This window comes from Sinocyclocheilus rhinocerous, unplaced genomic scaffold, assembly GCF_001515625.1.
Source record: "Sinocyclocheilus rhinocerous isolate Xijiao unplaced genomic scaffold, SAMN03320098_v1.1 scaffold1427, whole genome shotgun sequence".
In the NCBI taxonomy this organism is placed as follows: domain Eukaryota; kingdom Metazoa; phylum Chordata; class Actinopteri; order Cypriniformes; family Cyprinidae; genus Sinocyclocheilus; species Sinocyclocheilus rhinocerous.
Window position 1 is genome coordinate 1,384,366 of NW_015632469.1, and position 20,377 is coordinate 1,404,742.

At 35.5% G+C, this 20,377-nt stretch overlaps 2 protein-coding genes across 2 annotated transcripts in view; both read right to left on the reverse strand.

Annotated features, from left to right (window-relative positions):
• sh3pxd2b (SH3 and PX domains 2B) overlaps window positions 1–14,468 on the reverse strand; it is a 37,847-nt gene extending 23,379 nt beyond the window's left edge. Inside the window, exons 1-2 of the mRNA XM_016555410.1 lie at window positions 14,160–14,468; window positions 9,383–9,463 (exon numbers count right to left, since the gene is read on the reverse strand). Of these exons, the coding sequence (XP_016410896.1) occupies window positions 9,383–9,463; window positions 14,160–14,231 (153 nt within the window). The 5' untranslated portion in view covers window positions 14,232–14,468. The remainder of the gene's footprint in view (window positions 1–9,382; window positions 9,464–14,159) is intronic.
• A 1,045-nt stretch (window positions 14,469–15,513) lies between these two features.
• On the reverse strand, window positions 15,514–19,393 carry LOC107742460 (leukocyte cell-derived chemotaxin-2). Its single transcript, XM_016555425.1, has 4 exons — window positions 19,108–19,393; window positions 18,929–19,019; window positions 16,007–16,152; window positions 15,514–15,847 (listed from the first exon to the last, which is right to left on the reverse strand). The coding sequence occupies exons 1-4, from the start codon at window positions 19,391–19,393 to the stop codon at window positions 15,681–15,683; spliced, it is 690 nt and encodes a 229-aa protein (XP_016410911.1). The 3' UTR covers window positions 15,514–15,680.
• Between the last annotated feature and the right edge of the window lie 984 nt (window positions 19,394–20,377).

The window sequence follows — 20,377 nt, forward strand, 5'->3', positions numbered from 1 at the left end:
CCGGAGTGAATGAGACGTGTGTGAGAGAGAAGGGGTCGTCGGCGAAAAGAGAGCGAGAATGCGTGGCTGACGTTATTGCCTGTGCCGCTGATAACAAAACGGATCGGCTCGGAATCGGAAAGAAGTGAGACTGACCGACCGATCACCGATCCGGGCCGATCATGAGGAAAATCGTCCGATTCCGATCCCTGGTCGATCGATCGGTGCATCTCTAGTTAAAAGGTTCTTTTGCATTTGAAAATGTTCCACCTACACTAAACTTGACCCTAAATCTAAACAATACTGTTAACAAAAGCAAATGTGAGATAAATACACATTTGCTAAAGCAACCCAACCATGCCATTTCAGCTAATCTTTGATCACTCTGCAATACAAATGCTGTACCGGGTGCGCTACAGAGCACGTTTACTATATCAGAAAAGCCATAAATATGGAGCTGGTTATATGATGCAAATATCAAAATATATTAGTTTACAAAACATATACTACAGTAAAAGTGTTTTGGGGTCATATTGTGAATCACACAAAAATAAGTGTTTATTAATTGATAATCTGCCCCAGTAATCAAAATTCCTCTGAAAAGGAACAAAAGTCGTTAGCATTTTACGACCTCTATTATTAATTTCAGCCATAAACTGCAGTGAATTGTATGTATAGGTATGTTTTTGGAGTTTTGCAAAAATGTAGGTTTTTCTAATGAGTCTAGGTTGGTCATTTTAGGACATATAATTACGTTGTGTAATTAATTTAGCTCATAATTGTAATGTTGACTTAATGAGTCGCAAAAAGGCTGAGGGGAACTGCATGATGTCATGTGTCTGATCTGGAAGTGCAATTAAATAAATGACATCTGTATTGTCTAATAAAACAAATAAAAGCAACAGATATAATGAAAAAGCTTACTGTAAACACCAAAGGAACGCACACATTTAAACGCTGAACCTTAATGGTGCCTTAGTTCTCACTCATGTCTGTTTCGAGACAATGATGAAGCAAAGGGATACGTCATTCTGCCAGACAAAGCTTTTACTGTTGTCGGCTCATTTATTAAGCTGAATAACAATGTCTTCTACTGTGACTCAGCACCATCAGAATGACAGCACACAGATACACTTGATTATTTTCCGCACAATAAATGAGCTGCATGGGTCCATAACGAAGACTTTTCTGAGATACATTTTTTTTTTGCTCCATATAACCGTATCCACATTTTTCAAATAAAACTTGACAGCTTCATAATGCAGGACTTCACAGTCCAGCGTTCTCCAGTACAATGCATGTGGGCAGACTGCAGTGGACCAGTGAGCTACATAAATAGCCTCCATTGTAATGGCACTATTTTACATATTATCAAATATGTAAAAACCAGTCAAAATTTGGACACACCTACTCATACTTCATTACAGTTTTCCACATTTTAGAATAACTGCAAGGCCATCAAAACAAAAGGAAGTACAGAATTGTGTAATGGTCCACAGATTTAAACATATATAATAATTTAATATAGCCAGTTACTTTAGGTGCGTCCCAAATCGCGTACTTATGCACTATTCTATGACGTTTTGTAGTGAGTAGTGCATTCACACTGAAAATTCCAAAAAGAAATAGTGCACTTTAAATACCCAGATGATGCACTTAAATAACCGAAAAAATGAAGTGATGAACATTTTGATAAGAAGTGAATTTCCTCAAGATTGCCTGAAATTACTTGCCATGACAGTGTGATTTTCTTGTCTGTTCTGCTGTTCAAACTCTAGGTGATATAGCAGTGGTTTGGAAAAGGAAGGGAGAATTTATTTTTTTATGGTCAAATCCCGACTGAGATTTACGCATCCTGTGAGAGGTATCCTGATGGGAACTACGGTAATGTCCTGCTCTACCACCATTACTGCTGCTGCTTATCATCATATCACTCACTGACAACACTGACTGGATCACAGACTGCCCAGACAACACAAAGCAGTCCATTAAACTGATAATTTACCCACAAATGTGTAATATGAAAAATGCTGGTAACAGTTTTGGTTACTGCTGACTTCAACTGTATGGAAAATATAAGCCATCTCTCATAATATCTTGTTTTATGTTCCACAGAAGAAATTAAGTAATACAGGTTTGGAATGACATGAGGGTGAGTAAATGATGACACAACTTTCATTTTTGCGTGAACTCTCTCTTTAAATGAATCATTTACCCAAAAATTCTGTCATAATTGACTTACTTTTCCTGCCATAAAACACAAAAGGAGAAGTTTAGCAGAATGTCCTGGCTTTTCTTTTCTAATTAAAGTAAATGGATTATTGCTTTTTTTCTTTTTTCACTGATACTCATTTAGTTTGGATTGCTAGATAAGCAATACTGTGCAATACTGTCACTCTGGACTATGTGGTTGATTTGAGCTGTGGATCTATTGTGTCTTTAGTATTGTGTCCGTTGTTATTTAGTTTGCTTGTTCTGTTTAGATGTACATTAATGTGTATGCTTGAGAAGCGAGTAGTAACTCGGTTAATGCATCATCTACATGGTGGCCCCTCAAGGAGAATAAAACAGCTTCTTCTAGAAGACTGATTTGTCTGATTTATCTCATGCGAGTGTACACCATTTTAATTATACTTTTCAAATAGGTCTGAAACGAGTAGTCAACATTATCAACAAGGTCGACAAAAAAAAAATAAAATAAAAAAAAAAGACAAATATTTTTGTTGTCGAATAGTCGTTTTCTCTCATATGAGCTAATGTAAGGGCCTGCAATAACACAGTTTGACCAGTGTGGCGCTGTAGCACAAGACTAATGCAAATGACCCTACGCAGGGAGTTTGACTGACAGGTGATTTGACCAATCTTAACGCTGAATCTGCCATTTTTGTCCGACAAACAAATCAGACAGGAGAGTAGATTAACGTCGGTGAACTTGACGTTGAAAAATGGTGTGTACTGACCAGTGTTAATTTCCTTGACGAATAATTTATCAACGACATTTTTTCACTGACGAAAACTCGTTTTGAATGACAAAAACTATGACGAAAATCTATTGACATTTTCGTCAACGAATAAAAACGATTCGAAAATGTTAGGGAGGGACGATTTTGGAAGAGATTAATTTCATTCAGAACGAATCTGCTGCGTGGTTAGGAGGTTAGATTTGAACTGTAACATATACTGTATGTCTGGGACAATAAATCGATGCATCGTGAATCGAGAAATGATTCTGCAGCAAGTTTCAAGCATTGTTCAAGCTAGACAGAGAAAGATGAAAGAAAAGAGAAAAAAAAAAAATATATATATATATATATATATTTTTTTTAGGATGAAGTCAGATAGTGAAAGAGGTGAGTTTTCAGCTGTCGCTTGAAAAATGTCAGGGAATCAACATTCCGGACAGGGGTTGGAAGATCATTCCACCAGCCAGGAACGGTAAACGAAAATGTTCTGGAAAGTGATTTTGTGCCTCTTTGTGATGGTACCACGAGGCGTCGCTCACTAGCGGATCTCAGACTTCTGAAATACACACAAAATGATGTTGAATTGTCCGTTTTGACCAGTATTCACGGAAACACACTCGGTTACGTCTTAGGTGAACGTAAACAGTTGGGAGAATAACAGACATGTATCAGTACTTTGCATCCGTGCATTCGGTTTTAAAGTGTCCCTATTATGGGTTATGAAAGGTTCATATTTTGGTTTTTGGAGTCCCCAACAACAGGCTGACATGCATTCAAGGTCAAAAAACACTTTCGTTGTCTTAAAATATGCATTTATTTTTTACCTTATTTGCTCAATGACTCCCAAACGATTCACTCAACAATTCATTTTTCCTATTCATTTCATCATGCCTGTAATGCCTGATAAAGCAGCGTTTGTGAGCGCAGTGCTGCTTTGTGTAGAGCGTTACCGGGGAAACCGCTATTTTTACTGCTCCAAAAGTGGCACCTAGTGGCAAAGAATGAATTTGCATTTTCATTCAGACCAACGCGTTCAAGTTTCCCAGGTCTGCATGAGCAACAAGTGGGCGTGCAATATGCTAATGTTTCATGTTGACGTCAACATGAAACGGCTTAGGATTGGTTTTAAAAACGACTCGTTTCAATGATTCAGAGTCGACTCTTTCTTTTAAGAGACAATAACTTTATACACGGTGCACTTTCAGATTTAAAACTTTGTTATGTTATGAAAGAGTAATTGAAGTAGAAGTAATGCTTCACTGTGATTAAATACTAGTTAAAACTCACAATCCCAAAACTTGTGGTATGAATGAAAGGGTGTCTTCCACCATCTGCGAAGAGATTCTCCAATCTCTGAACCCCCCAGAACTATGAAACAGTGTAACCACATTCAGACGGCTGTGTCATAAGATCTGCTTCACTACTGAAGCGCATTAGTGGTTGTGTTATTTACCCTCTGCATGTCCTGCCTCACTGCTGCATCAGCACTAGAGTTCCTCAACCACACAGGAAAAAAAGCAGCAAAGAGTGAAAGAAATGGAGGGAAAGTTGAGGAAGAAGCCATTAAAGCAGTCACATGCGTCATAGGAGAGAGACCTCAAGAACGAAAAATATGAGTCAATGCATGGTCATCTGTGAGAATGATTCATTTACATTCAAACACCAAAGCTTTTGAAATTCATTATTATATTACATTAATTGCAACGTGTATCAAAATGATCACAAAATGACTGTATTTCACCAAGTTAGCCACACCAAAAGCTTCCTTTTGAATCATGTCTCAGGTAAAAGCAGTGCTCAGTTCTTTATATGAATTGTCATGGTAAACAAATGAGGTTTTTGCTCGGTTAATACATGGTTGTAGTCATTCAAAATAACTATTCTGAATATTCCGGGTTCAGTAGAAGTTAAGCTCTATATGCAGTATTTTAGTATAATGTTAATTCTGACAAAAATCAATTTCGGTCCCTTATTTAAAAAAATAAAAAATTTAATTAAAAAAAGGAGGTTACAGTGAGGCATTTACAATTAATTGAGGCCAATTTCTGGAGGATTTAAAAGCAAAATAGTGCAGCTTAGCATTTTATTAAACCACTTCATAATTCTTCTGTTAACATGTTTGTTAAAATTATTTAAGATGTAGCGGTTTAAAAAAATAATGTCATTTACAGTCATTTTGTGGTTAATGGCATTGCATTTTCATGGCGATGAAGATGTAAAACCAGATATAAGATTTTTTTTTTTTTAATCATGTTAACATGCATATTGTCTTGTGGCTATAGTTAAAAAAAAAAAGAATTTAATGTTTACGGATTGGCCCCATTCACTAGTAAATGGTATATATATATATATCTCTTTTTTTTTTTTAGGTGGGATAATACGAATACATGTCATTCTTTTACTTAGCTTTGTGTGTTTTTTAATGTGTGTGTGTAATTACACATACACATACACATATATAAAAATGACAAACAAGGTAAATGTTGTTTTAATTAAAACTGATGCACACCTCTTGTGCTAAATATATTATGATATTATAACAAAAAAATTATTATACTAAAAAATATATTAAAATATATACAATATATAAACCTATTTTTCTTAAAAATCCATTATAGAAAACATTTATAGACCTATGAGTCCACTATTTGAAGAGGTTGTATTTTTCCATATGGTTCACATTTCTGTGGAACTGCCCAGCACAGAAAAGCTGCCGTAACATTTTCAGGAAGCTGTGGCAGAGCTCACCGCGGGGATTTCTGACCATTTCTACAAATTTGGTGAATAGCTTCAGTTGTGCTGAGTGCTTCTAATAATAGTGGGTTTCCGTTCTAAACTGTTTGCAAGGTTTTGGCTGCTATAGAGAGGAAGATTCAGCACAACTGAACACCGTCGTCACATGGGAAGTTCAGATAAACTTGGACAAGCCTTGAAGTTTAGTGCTTTGAACTGCGAGTCATTTATTTCAAGTGTTGAGCTGGTGATCTTACTTTTATATTATTAATATTAATTATCACCGTCAATAGATTAAACATGCAAACTCGTTTATGATTAATCACATTTATAAATCAATATTTGTCAATTCAGTGTCATTTCAAAAGACAACTAATTGACAAATGAAATAAATCCTATGATAATTAGGGCACGACATTTCAACACATTCACTTTTTGTATAATTACTTGCACTAAGCTTTACATTAACAGTCCATGAATATAATTCAGAAACGGAAGTGGTTGATTTATTTCTGGCAAGCCGTGTTAAACTAAAAGGTTTAATTTGATGCATTGCAAAGTTACATTTATGAAGGCCAGATTGTGCTGCTATAAAGCCAAAGAAATTAAATGCAGACATAGAACGCAGAAATGTAGCTAAAACAGAAGTCTGTTCCATTCTGATGTATTATTTTTTGATTTACTTAATTTGATAAAACTTGTATACAAAACATAAAAATACGAATGACCAGTGTGCTCATGTGTAGGAAGAAAATCTGAGTTCTTTTCAGCAAGTGTTATTTCTAGGACATTGTGATTCTGGATGGGATGTCGTTGCGCAACTCATGAAGTTTCTCTGATCAAAACAGGAAAAGTCCCAATCATCGGTGACTATGATGACAAAGCGTCCAAACGCTTTCTTCTTTGTCAAGAAGCATCAGACTAAGTAATCTGGAGGTTACAACCATATTGTAAAGTGCAGACTTCAACCAACAGGCCAAAGCTTTCTTTTTATCATTTTTCAATATTATTGCGTTTTATACATTTTTCTTAATATGACAAAGCAAACAGACCAGACAATTAAATATTGCCTATCCGAGGCATTGCTTCATCACCAGAGTTTCTCAACTGCTGGGTCGTGAGCCAAAAGTGGATCGCAAGACCGTTTTGAGTGTGCGGTCAAAGAAACAACAACAACAACAACAAATGTAATTCTATGTTGACTTTTATTTTGAAAAGCCTCACATCAGAAGATGAGACTTCTGTCAAATGCAGTTTAAAACACAAATTCAATATCTTCCAAATTCAGTATCAGATGAGATGTTATGAGTCAGGCTATTTGTCAGTGTCATTATTATAACTTATGACATAAAAAGCCTCCCTCACCTCAGTAAAACTAACTTTCCTGTCCCGTCAGCCGTTTTATTGTGCTCACAGCGCACACTCTTCGATTATTCATACAATAAATAGCATTTTGTGTATCTTTAATGTGTCGTGACAGATCGCTGTAGCGCCTGTAGCACATGAACTAATCAGCTCTTCCTCTTTGCTAGTTATAACATGAAATAAACATGAACGAACATCAGAAGGTATCTTGTTTGAACTGCGGAAAGAAGTCAATACACATTTTTCAAGTTCAAGTCCACCGACATTAATCTACTCTCCTGTCTGATTGGTTTGTGAGACAAAAATGGCAGATTCTGCGTTATGATTGGTCAGATCTCCTGTCAATCAAATTCCTGGCGAATTAGTATAGCAAGTCGTGAAATTACCAAAAAGTACAAATAAATAAAAATAAAAAAGTGGTGGCTCATACCAACTTACTAACTTTACTGTATTAACAAAAACTAGTTTGTGACTGCTATTTAATAGCCCTATATATTGATTATTCATCAGTATTTGTCATATTCTTACAATTTATGTGTATGTTAAGTAAAGTGGGACGGTACTTGTGTGTTTGGCGACAATTTTTTGCAAAATGAATTTGCTTGTTTTAAAAAAAAAAGCAAATGTACAATTATTATATAATTCAAATAAAAATGTAGGAATTAGGTCAAAGTTCTAAAAAAAATAAATAAATAAAAAAAAAAAATAATAAAATGTTGGGTTGTGGCTTAAAAATGTGGGTCCAATGGCCAAACCTGTTGAGATCCACTGTTCTATCTAGTGCACTGGTCTGGTCAGATATCTGAAGTACGTTTCTACAGAGCCAGCAAAATGCTAATAACATGCTAATCATGCTAGAAACATGCTAGTGACATGCTAGTAACTTGCTAATCATGCTAGTAATATGCTAATTATGCTAGAAACATGCTAGCGAAATGCTAGTAACTTTCTAATCATAATGCTAGCAACAGGTTAGTTACTTGCTAATCATGCTAGAAAAATGCTAGCGACATGCTAGTAACTTTTAATCATGCTAGAAACATGCTATTCACTTTGCTAATAATGCTAGCAACAAATGCTAGTAGCATGCTAATCATGCTAGCAACATGCTAGAACGTGCTTGTAACATGCTAATCAGGCTAGAAAAATGCTAATGACATTCTAGTAATTTGCTAATCATGCTAGCGACATGCTAGTCACTTGCTAGTCATGCTAGTTACTTTGCTAATAATGCTAGCAACATGCTAGTAACTTGCTAATCATGCTAGTAACATGCTAATTATGCTATAAACATGCTAATGACATGCTAGTAACTTTCTAATCATGCTAGCAACAAGTTAGTTACTTTGTTAATCATGCTAGCAAAATGCTAGTAACAAATGCTAATCATGCTAGAAAAATGCTAGCGACATGCTAGTAACTTGCTAATCATGCTAGAAACATGCTAGTCACTTGCTAATCATGATAGCAACATGCTAGTAGCATGCTAATTATGCTAGCAACAGGCTAGAACATGCTAATCAGGCTAGAAAAATGCTAGTGACATGCTAGTAACTTGCTAGTCATGCTAGCGACATGCTAGTCACTTGCTAGTTACTTGTTAATCATGCTAACAACATGCTAGTTACTTGTTAATAATGTTATCAACTTGCTAGTAGTATGCTAATCATGCTAGCAACATTCTAATCATGCTAGCAACATGCTAATCATGCCAGCAATATGCTAGTAACAGGCCAATCATGTTAAAAACATGCTAATCATGCTAGAAACATGTTATCAACATCTATCTAATCTATCTAAATGTTCAAACTTCAGGCTTTTACAACTGCTTTAAACTTTCAGGCTAGGCTTTCTCAAGCCAACCTAAAGTTTGTCAAACCGAATTTTTTTTATCTAGTTATATAATTCAAATAAAAATTTAGGAATTAGGTCAAAGTTCTAAAAAAAAAAAAATGTTGGGTTGTGGCTTAAAAATGTGGGTCCAGTGGCCAAACATGTTGAGATCCACTGTTCTATCTAGTGCACTGGTCTGGTCAGATATCTTAAGTACGTTTCTACAGAGCCATCAGTTTGATGACTTTTCCTGTCGCAGCACTGAAACAGCCCATCTAAACCTGCCACATACACTTCAGCGTTTCTGTGGCCGTTGGTGAAATCCATGCTGATCTAAGCTTTCAGTTCTGCACATGGCATCAAACTCAGGGTTGGCATTACTTCTTCAAGGTTTCATTGGCAAAGAACAGCCACGCTGGTTCAGTTCTCCTTTGAGCCTAAAGGATGCTAATATTTGGATTCACATGTTTATCAGCACAATATTATACTGGAACGAGTACAAAACTCACCTGAAGGTCGAAAAATTTACTGTAGCGCCTGAAAATGATCTCAGTGCTGCCATCAGACCAAGCCACTTTGATAATGTAAACCTAGAGTAAAAAAAAGAAAGAAAGTGAGCGTTAACCCAGATTTACAATTATTACACACAACACACAACTATTCATTTAATTAAGATAACTACATCAGTTATTGACCCTCATCATTCTAAACCAGTACTCCGCGCTCTTTTCCATGAAACTTCAATGAAAGAAAACTGAAAAGAATGCAGAAGCACCATAAATGTGTCCTAAATGTGTCTCTAATGAGCTGTGCATCTCTACATCTTTCATCTGAATCCATATTGTAGCTTTGACTATAATTAAAGTTGTTACACACTGAATATGTCTATGATCCGTTCATGAGAGAAATAACAATGTGGACATTTTGTGAACAAACATTCTTTTTAGACAGCTGGTTCGGTTTACAAAAAAAAAAAAAAGTCTGAATGATTTGTTCACTAATTACTCATTGTTTCAAGAATTTGGTTGCAGTGATTAACAGCCAACTGGAAGAAAACATTATCACTGAGCATCCTAGTTTACTGGAGTCCTCCTTCATGTCTTTGTGATATTATGTCTAACATTTATTCAATTGTTATATCATCCGCAGTAAACAATTACACACATACATATATATATGTATATATATATATATTGTAGGGCTGCACAATTTGGCCAAAATATTGTCATTATGTATCAATATTAATATATTATATATAATTTAACATAATATTAATATCAATAATATGACTAATAATAATAAATTAGTATCATTTTTATTACTACTAGTAGTAAAATATAAAAAATACTAAATAAAAACAAAATTAGAAATATTACTATTGCTATTACATTTTATTTTCAAACACTGATCCATCAAACGGTTATTTTGACAAAAAACTGCAGGTAGCCTAAAGCTTCTCTTGTTGATAAAAACGTATTCCAAGTATGGGAAGATAATTAGATTCCTACATTCATGTTAAAATGACCCAAACTGAGAGCAGATGTTTCACTATGAACCGAGCCACTCACGTGTAACAACACTCTGAAACGCTGCACTTATGTTTATTTGATCAAAATTGCAGCTTTTGCACAAAGACTGACATATGGCAATTTTGGTTTTATTTCGATTATTCGATTTTTATTTTCGCCCTAAATAGGAGCTGCTTGCCTCAGATCAGCTTCACATTCAACAGCTGCTTTCTTCTAAGAGTTCTTGTGAATCTGTCCTTAAATGGTTCAAATGTTGACCATTATGACATTAGGCTGCTTTCAAGAAGTCTGCTTTTTCCTCCTCCGTCTGTAGTCGAGGGGGAAGGGAGCATTTTGTTCGTAGGAGAAACTTCAGCAATCACCTGCTTGTTTGAGCAATACAGCAATACTTTATTTTCTCTAAGTATATAATGTTGATTTCCCACACATCTCAAATCAAGGGCCCTGTATTGATCAGTGTGACTCAATCCAGTGTTTTATAGAGCGTGTGCCGCAGGCTATTAGTGATGTTTACAGTACTTATTACAATGTATTCTCTCAGAGAAACACTAGCTCAGGATTTTGAACTCTCAATGACTCTCTGAAACCTGGATCACAAAAGTGACAATGCACACGCGCAGCTTTTGTGTTCATGTGGTGTTTTGTTCTGAATGACGTAAATCGGTGGCTTTATTATTTAAAGCTGACTGATGCATACTGACTGGAAATGCAGAAAGAAAATACAGAAGCAGAATTAAGACTAAAATAAGCTCATGATGTGGACGTCACACCAGCCTCTGTTCCTGGAGCTCAACATGCCACGAACAAATCAAGGTCATGGGTTTGATTCTCAGGAACACACATACTGGCAAAATGCATGACTCGAATGCACTGTAATTCACTGTGGATAAAAATGACGGTCAGATGCATTCATGCTGGTGTGATTTTCAGGGGGATTTTCCAGCCTCACTTCTGCTCAGATCTGGCATGCATTTCCCATTTCTGACAGTAGATGCTGATGTCAATTTTCCAACCGACATACTAAAGCATGCATTACAGATTCTTCCAAGTGGAATGATATTATTTTATAATTTTAGGTCTAATGTTCATAAAGCATGAGATGAGATTATCTGTATTTGGAGAAATATTGTCTATTGTCTACTCCCATCACTCTTTCATGACACCAAAACAGATTTCCATTTTAGCGTTTGTTATAGGTTTTATTTTCAGCGTTACAAGCAACCTAGTAAAACACTATACGATTAAGATACTACAAACTGATCGGGAAAGAAGGTGATCAAAATGTTTGAAATGGTTTCAAATATGTTCAAAATGCTTTAAACCTCATGGGGCCTGTAATTTATATAAATACATTTATAGTCAATAAGTTAAAGTATTTCAGTTATTTTCTGTATTTTTACTTTTCATTTAATATGAATTACATTGTATTTCTAAATATGTACATTAAAATTTCAGTGATGACATTCTTATTCAAATATCCCTGAGTGTGTGAGTGTGTGAGTGTGTGAGTGTGTGTGTGTGCGTTTTTATTTTTTCATGAATCACACCCTGCATACATCCAAATAGTTTCTGCAATCAAGCACTGTTCATCAAAAAGGAATCCAAAATTGCACCATTGTGTTTTAAACGCTGTTATTTTTGCTCAAGACCAGAAGATTAAATAAATAAATAAATGGCATTTAAAATGTATTAAATAAATAACATAAATAAATAAATAAATGGCATTTAAAATGTATTAAATAAATAACATAAATAAATAAATGGCATTTAAAAATGTATTAAATAAATAACAAATAAATAAATAAATGGCATTTCAAATTAATTAAATAAATAACAAATAAATAAATGGCATTTAAAATGTATTAAATAAATAACATAAATAAATAAATGGCATTTAAAATGAATTAAATAAATAACATAAATAAATGGCATTTAACATTTATTAAATAAATAACAAATAAATAAATGGCATTTAAAATGTATTAAATTAATAACATAAATAAATAAATGGCATTTAAAATGAATTAAATAAATAACATAAATAAATGGCATTTAACATTTATTAAATAAATAACAAATAAATAAATGGCATTTAAAATTAATTAAATAAATAACAAATAAATAAATGGCATTTAAAATGTATTAAATAAATAACATAAATAAATGGCATTTAAAATGTATTAAATAACAAATAAATGGCATTTAACATTTATTAAATAAATAACAAATAAATAAATGGCATTTAAAATTAATTAAATAAATAACAAATAAATAAATGGCATTTAACATTTATTAAATAAATAACATAAATAAATGGCATTTAAAATGTATTAAATAACATAAATAAAAAAATACATTTAGAAATAAATAAATAAATAAAAACACTTAAATGTAATTTGAATGCCAATTAAGCAGATTTCCCTCTAAAAGTTCTTAATATCATATCTAAACTATTCTTTTAGATATACATTTTAAAATTTTGAATATTCACAATATAATATTTTAGTTAATTATTATTAATTAGTGTAAAAGTCACAGAGTACTACTGTAATATAGAAAACAAATTATTTTAGTGACATATTTTAATGATTTTAACATCAAGTAAATTAAATACAACAAATAAAAGCATCTTGTTTACTTATTTTCATAAATCTTTTGATTTGGGAGTGAAACATGACTGGGGCATGTATTCGACAGGTTTAGTGAAAATCAGCCCTGTATCAGAATACAGAAATGAAAAGGGTCTAAATATTGAGCACAAATCAAACTGACAACCTTACTGTGTCTATTTTGTGTCAAGCGAGTGGTTTATATTTACATTTTCTGTGGTAATAAGCTGCTCCGGTTAAAAGTGTTAAAAACACAAAAAAGTACAATTACTGGTAATCACATCAGCTGTTAATCAACTATCAATATCGGCCTGGAAATGCAGTGCATCGCTGAATCTCAAATAATAATTCTCTTCACATTCCTGTTTAATGCTCATATGAATGAACCGGTTTCTACAAAGCATAAGCATGTCCATAAAGATAGCTGGAAACAAAAAAAGCACATCTAGAAAACCTTCTAAAGTTCCAAACATCTGTTATTATTCTGATCTGCAAAAGATTTAAATAAAATACACAAATCTTTGGCTTTGTCGGGCTGGAAAAACCAAAGCTACGGCGGCCAAAACAGATCCCAGGCCAGTCGGGAATAACCTCAGAGAGCTGCAGAGTGGGGTTAACGGGTGTTGAAGGGTGTTTTAACTTTAAGGGTGTGGTGAACAGGACACAAGGCCTTGAGAAACACCAAGGAGTCACAGCAGCTCAGCAGAGAACTCCAAAGAAGTTTGTACAGCAGTTTGTAAACACTCTACCTCTCTCAAAACTGACAACAATACAAATATAAACACATATGCTTGTGTGTGTGTGTGTGAGTGTCTAAGCTACTAATGGACTTTGTTACCGTCTTTGTTACATTGATGCAGATGTGAAAACACCTGGATTGACCCTGATATTACAGTATAGATGATTTAGCTGTCTGCAGACTTTACCTGACGCTTTAGGTGTTTAATACTCTACCACAGATTAACAGAAATACTTGTGAAATAGCAACTCTTTTGGCGTGTCGTGCTGCTGGTGTGTAACTCGATCCTCCTGATCACATCCCCAGCCTTTGTTCAGGCAAACCAGCCAAACAATCCCAAAAATACACCACTAAACACCTTCATTAGGAGGAAGAAGTTCATTAAAGATCTTTACAGATGTCCACTTACATAGTGTTTGTTGGGGTTTCTTCTCTTTTGCACGTCTTGAACAGTTACTTCTTGTACAGTCCGCCGTGGCATGTTGCAATAATCTCAGACTTCTAGATACAATGTAGCGTTCGGTCCCTGATCAAGTTTTCCGCATCGGCTCCTGGTCATTCGCTTGTTTGTATCTCGGTTTCTGCGGGTTTATGGTCCACGTCGGATTTCCTGCAGTCTGGACCGAGAGAACTCCCAGCCTATCCCAGCTCACCGACTCTAATTTAATTAAAAACCAACGCATTCGCACATCCTACTATGGCAACGCGTGACTCATGAATATTAAATACGTACCGCGACGTTCGCCGAATAACCGTAGCTGATTGGCTCAGAGGTAGACATTGGCCGTTGGGCTGAATTAATTATTCCAAATATGGTGAAGAATTATCTTATGAATATTAATTAGGCTACGTGACCAGACGATCACTGGGAACGCCAGATGACTTCATTAATATTCATTAGTTAACCCTTCGCTATAGTACGATTCGTCATTTCGCTCATCCAAGACCAACTTAAAGGGGAAGCGCACTATCATTTGCGTTGACACAAATGCAGTTTTCACTGTGTGTATAGAGCTCACGGCACAAATCTGCAAATATTTTCGTCTTTATTTATTTATTTATGTTTGTTTGTTTGTTGCAGTAAACATTAGCTGTGTAAGAGTAGGAATACCAAACACAGGGCCAGCTATAATATGAATTTTTGTATTTAATATTCTTTATTCACAATCAATTGCACACATTTTTTGGGGGGCTGACTACAAAGGTAGGCCCTATAAATATTTATCTCTACAACAAATTAACAAGCAATGAGACACAAACTGTAAATTTTTGAGAGCACATATCTCTACTACACAAGTAAAACGTCAGCCAATAATAATAATAATAATAATAATAATAATAATAATAATAATGTTCATGAGAAGAGCTAGAAAGCTAGAAGCTTCAGTAAATGTCATATGGTGGGATGCTGTCATGCTGCCAGTCTGTCTGTGTGGTAGTTACCATTTGGAAAATAAACATTGAGATGTAATAGCAAACATGGATGCCAAAACACAAATGTCTTGATGTCTTCTCGTTAAAACTACTATACATAATTTAAATTCAAATCTATTTGTAGTTCATAGTCTGAGATGTCTACTTTCACATCATTCGAATATGAAAAATAAAATAGAAGGTGTGGAGTAAATCTGAAGATAATAATAATAGCAACAACATCAACAATATATTTTATTTGTATTTCCCTATTGTTCTGTAGATTCATGCTGCCATCTTGTGGTACTTTATTTTCATTTTATTTTTATTTTCAACTAAATACTTCATGAAAGGATTACATACAGTATATATTATTTTATTGCTTGTAAAAACAGTCAATTTGTCATGTTATTTAAATGAAGGTGTAATGCCATGCACTATAACTCCTAATGAAAGCATTAAGAATTGGTTTAACTGAATGAATGATTTAAAGCCTGATTAAATGCATAAACATGTCTTATATGAAGGGCGAGGGATCAGAGCCATCACACATCTGAAGCTCCAGGTGTGAGGTGATGCCAGAGAAACGCTCCTGTAGGGGTAACAGGTAACCCATGGCCTCTCCCTGAACTACAGAGCCAAAGAAAACATACGGACGGATGTTGAAGATCTTCACACAATGCACTGAGGAAAGATAAATAAATAACTATGGGTCAAAGACAAATAAGTATGTCTAGTTTAATACTACTTTAAAATGCATGTGGCAAGTCATTCAAAATGTAATGTAATGAAATATGTTCCTTGATGCGTAGCTATTTTATTGACAAGGGCAGTATCATATACCTTTGTTATAGAGTTTGACACCATCATACTGAATGGAGTCTCCCACTGCTCTCCCAACAGGACCACCCAGGTTTCCCGAGAAAGGAGCATTGACGATGCCATAATCACCACACACAATATCGATTCCCTTGTGGATCCTCCCATCACTGAGGACACAAGATAAATAATGCGGCTCAAAAAGCAAAGGCGAAGCAAGAGAAAGTTACTGTTCTGGAAAACGCTTGAATAAACAGAGGAATGTTTTGATAGCTCCACAGGAGCGCAGTGTTTACTCTTTTCATGGAAATAAAATTATGAATGGCTTACTTATAGTTGTCTCTGCACTTTGACGGCAATATGAGCACATATTTTAACTTTATACATAATTGTTGTTAAAAAAAAAAAAAAACTTTTGAGCAATTAGATCTAAGAGACTGTGTTAAGAGACTGTGAATATAGCTGCCACTAAAGAGTGCTGTTAACTCTAAATGGGATAGTTCACCCAAAAATTATAAATTCCATCATCATTTATGTATGATCTTCTTTATTCTTTGGAACACAAAAGATATTTTGAAGAAACCAAAGTTTTTTTTTTTTTGGTGACCTTTGAATTCTAGAGTGCAAGTCTAAAAGGGGCACGTTTTTTGTTTTTTAAGAATAGAATTAGAATAGAGAGTGCTAGAGTTAGAGGGTCAAGTAAAGATGGAAGAGATTAAAGCGACGTTCACTTTCAGAACGCAAGCTTCTAGAGGCACATAAGTCTGAAGTAATGAATTTAGGTAAAGGGGTGCAGAGCCAGTGGTGGTTTTGTAGGCAAACATTAATGCCTTGAATTTTATGCGAGCAGCTATTGGTAGCCAGTGCAAATTGATAAACAGAGGTGTGACGTGCATTCTTTTCGGCTCATTAAAAATTAATCTTGCTGCCGCGTTCTGGATTAATTGTAAAGGTTTGATAGAACTCGCTGGAAGACCTGCCAAGAGAGCATTGCAAATAGTCCAGCCTGGACAGAACAAGAGCTTGAACAGGGAGTTGTGAAGCATGTTCCGAAAGAAAGGGCTTGATGTTCTTGATGTTTTAGCAATGTGGTCTGAGAAAGTCAGCTGATCATCAATCATAACTCCAAGGTTTCTGGCTGATTTTGAAGGAGTTGTGGTTGATGTGCCTAACTGGATGGTGAAATTGTGATGAAACGATGGGTTTGATGGAACTACAAGCAGTTCTGTCTTGGCAAGGTTGAGTTGAAGGTGATGGTCCTTCATCCAGCAAGAAATGTCTGTTAGACAAGCTGAGATGCGAGCAGCTATCGTCGGATCATCAGGATGGAATGAGAGGTAAAGTTGAGTGTCATCAGCATAGCAGTGGTATGAAAAGCCATGTTTCTGAATGACAGAACCTAGTGATGCCATGTAGACAGAGAAGAGAAGTGGTCCAAGAACTGAGCCCTGAGGCACCCCAGTAGCTAGATGTTGCGACTCGGACACCTCACCTCTCCAAGATACCTTGAAGGACCTATCTGAGAGGTAAGACTCAAACCACTGGAGTGTGGTTCCTGAGATGCCCTTTGCCAATAGGGTTGACAGGAGAATCTGGTAGTTCACCGTATCAAAAGCAGCAGACAGAGCCAGCAAAATAAGTATAGAAGATTTGGAAGCCGCTCTTTCCAGTCTTAGGGCTTCAACAACTGAGAGCAAGGCAATCTCGGTTGAATGTCCACTACTGAAACCAGACTGGTTGCTGTCGAGGAGGTTGTTCTGTGTAAGAAAGGCAGAAACTTGGTTAAACATAAAATTTTTATATAAAAGTGTTGTTTTGGGATGAAGTAACAAAAAAACAAACACACAGGGCCCACATTTTGGATTCACTTCTGCTGATATGTCACATAATATGTATATAAACACAGGATGATGCTGTATTTTCCTAAAAAACCTGTTCGTTCTACTAATAAAAATATTTCGAGCAGGCTAACAGCAAACTGTTGCGTTTACGTTATTTGTGTCAGAGCAACGGACACCCAAAAGTTTGATTTAAAATGTACTAGAACAGAAACGCATTATAACTCCAAGGTTTCTGGCTGTTTTTGAAGGAGTTATGGTTGATGTACCTAACTGGATGGTGAAATTGTGATGAAACGATGGGTTTGATGAAACCACAAGCAGTTCTGTCTTGGCAAGGTTGAGTTGAAGGTGATGGTCCTTCATCCAGCAAGAAACGTCTGTTAGACAAGCTGAGATGCGAGCAGCTATCGTGAATGTTTGAATGTGAATATTTGAATGTTGAGCTATCGTGAATATTTGAATGTTTGGCAGTGAGCTCATTGGCTACCGATACAGGAGAGAACCAATCAGCTGTGCCATGTGATATTTTACCTAGAAATGTTGGTTACACTTTATTTTAAGGTGTCCTTGTTACAGTGTAGTTATACATTTAAGTACTGAGTAATATTAATTAACTACATGTACTTACTATAGGGTTAGGGTTAGGATTAGGGTTTGGTTTAGGGTTACTTGCATGCAAATATGCATAATTAATTGTTATTATAATAGTAAGTACATGTAACGTGTAACAAGGACACCTTAAAATAAAGTGTTACCGAAATGTCTACACGACCAAAAGTGCCCATAGCTGAAGAAACTCCTTAATTATATATTTTTAAATAGGTAGTGATTGTTTTATAAAAGCAATAATGCACCTAAGTTTGTGTTGTTAATGAATATCCACGGCATGTACTACCTAATGACCTATAGTTGTGATTAATTTTTACAATATAGCACAACTTCTCATACCTCATTACTTAAACGATTGCTATGTAATAAAATAAGTTCAAAGTCACCAGTTATCCCAAGATTTGCTTTGTAATTTGTGGTATTTCAGTTTATTTATTTACTTATTTATTTAGATATAATGGATGATGTCTCAGGAAAAAAGCTGTTTCTGAAATACCTCCTGGAATTAAAGGCACCACAGCCATAGCTGTCACAAGCTCGCACTCTGTTATGATGACTTCCAGCACACAGAGCACTCCACGCTGCAACTGAAAAAGGCCACAGGAGTTAGTTTGTCTCATTTAGTTAAAAGAAACCAATGAACATTGCATCTAGTCAGAAAGTGCAAAATCAGACCTGGCGTACAACACTGGCGTGATATCTCTCCCCGGCATTTATCCTTCAGGTATCTGCCCTGACAGATGTAGATATTACTCTGACAGATACCTCCAATGCTGGTGCAGCCCATGTCGTTTCTTGGCTTGGCTCCTCTTGACCGGTTTAAGATCTCTTTGCCTTTTCCAATCACGGTCAGTCTCTCATCAGACTGGGCGATTTTCATTTCCTCCCCCTGAACTTTCCGTTTTATTGTTTTCTTGTCATTTTCAAAGCAAATACCCACGAGAAACACTGCAAGAAGCATTATGGATACATTCTTTATAAGTGTTTAAAATAAAACTGTGTTATACTGTAAAATAATACACAGTTAGGTCCATATATATTTGGACACTGACACAATTTTCATAATTTCGGCTCTGTATGCCACCAGAATAGAATTTAAATGAAACAATCAAGAGGAAATTGTAGTGCAGACTTTAAGCTTCAATTCAGGGGGTTGAACAAAAATATAACATGCTTAGGAATTACAAATATTTGTATACACAGTCCCCCCATTTTCAGGGCCTCAAATGTAATTGGACATATGAATATAATCATAAACAAAGTGTTTTTTTTTGCAGGCAACAACTGCCTTAAGTCTGGAACTGATGGACATCACCAAAGATTGGGTTTCCTCTTTTGTGATGCTTTGCCAGGCCTTTACTGCAGCTGACTTCTGTTATTGTCTGTTTGTGTGTCTTTCTGCCTTTAGTTTTGTCTTCAGCAAGCGAAATGCATGCTCAGTTGAGTTGAGATCAGGAGATTGACTCGGCCATTGCAGAATGTTCCACTTTTTACCTTCAAAAACTCCAGGGTTGCTTTTGCTGTATGTTTTGGGTCATTGTTCATTTGTACTATGAACCGCTGTCCAATCAACTTGTCTGCATTTGGCTGAATCTGGGCAGACAGTATATCCCTATACACTTCAGAATTCATCCGGCTACTTCTGTCTTCTGTCACGTCATCACTAAACACCAGTAACCCAGTGCCACTGGAAGCCATGCATGCTCATGCCATCACACTGCTCCACCATGTTTCACAGATTATGTTGTATGCTTTGGATCATGAGCTGTTCCAAGCCTTTTCCATACTTTTTTCATCCCGTCATTCTGGTACAGGTTGATCTTAACTTCAGTCATCCAAAGAATGCTTTTCCAGAAGTGGTCTGGCTGTTTTAGATGTTTTTTGGCAAAGTCTAATCTGGCCTTGTTTCCACTTTGCGGTGAACCCTCTGTATTTGCTCTCGTGA

Coding starts and splice junctions, on each gene's coding strand:
- LOC107742460 (XM_016555425.1), bottom strand. CDS start 19,393: ATGCTTCTTGCAGTGTTTCTCGTGGGTATTTGCTTTGAAAATGACAAG. Junction 19,020..19,107: donor ACGCCAGTGTTGTACGCCAG/GTCTGATTTTGC, acceptor GGCCTTTTTCAG/TTGCAGCGTGGAGTGCTCTG. Junction 15,848..16,006: donor TGTCAAACTCTATAACAAAG/GTATATGATACT, acceptor ATCTTTCCTCAG/TGCATTGTGTGAAGATCTTC.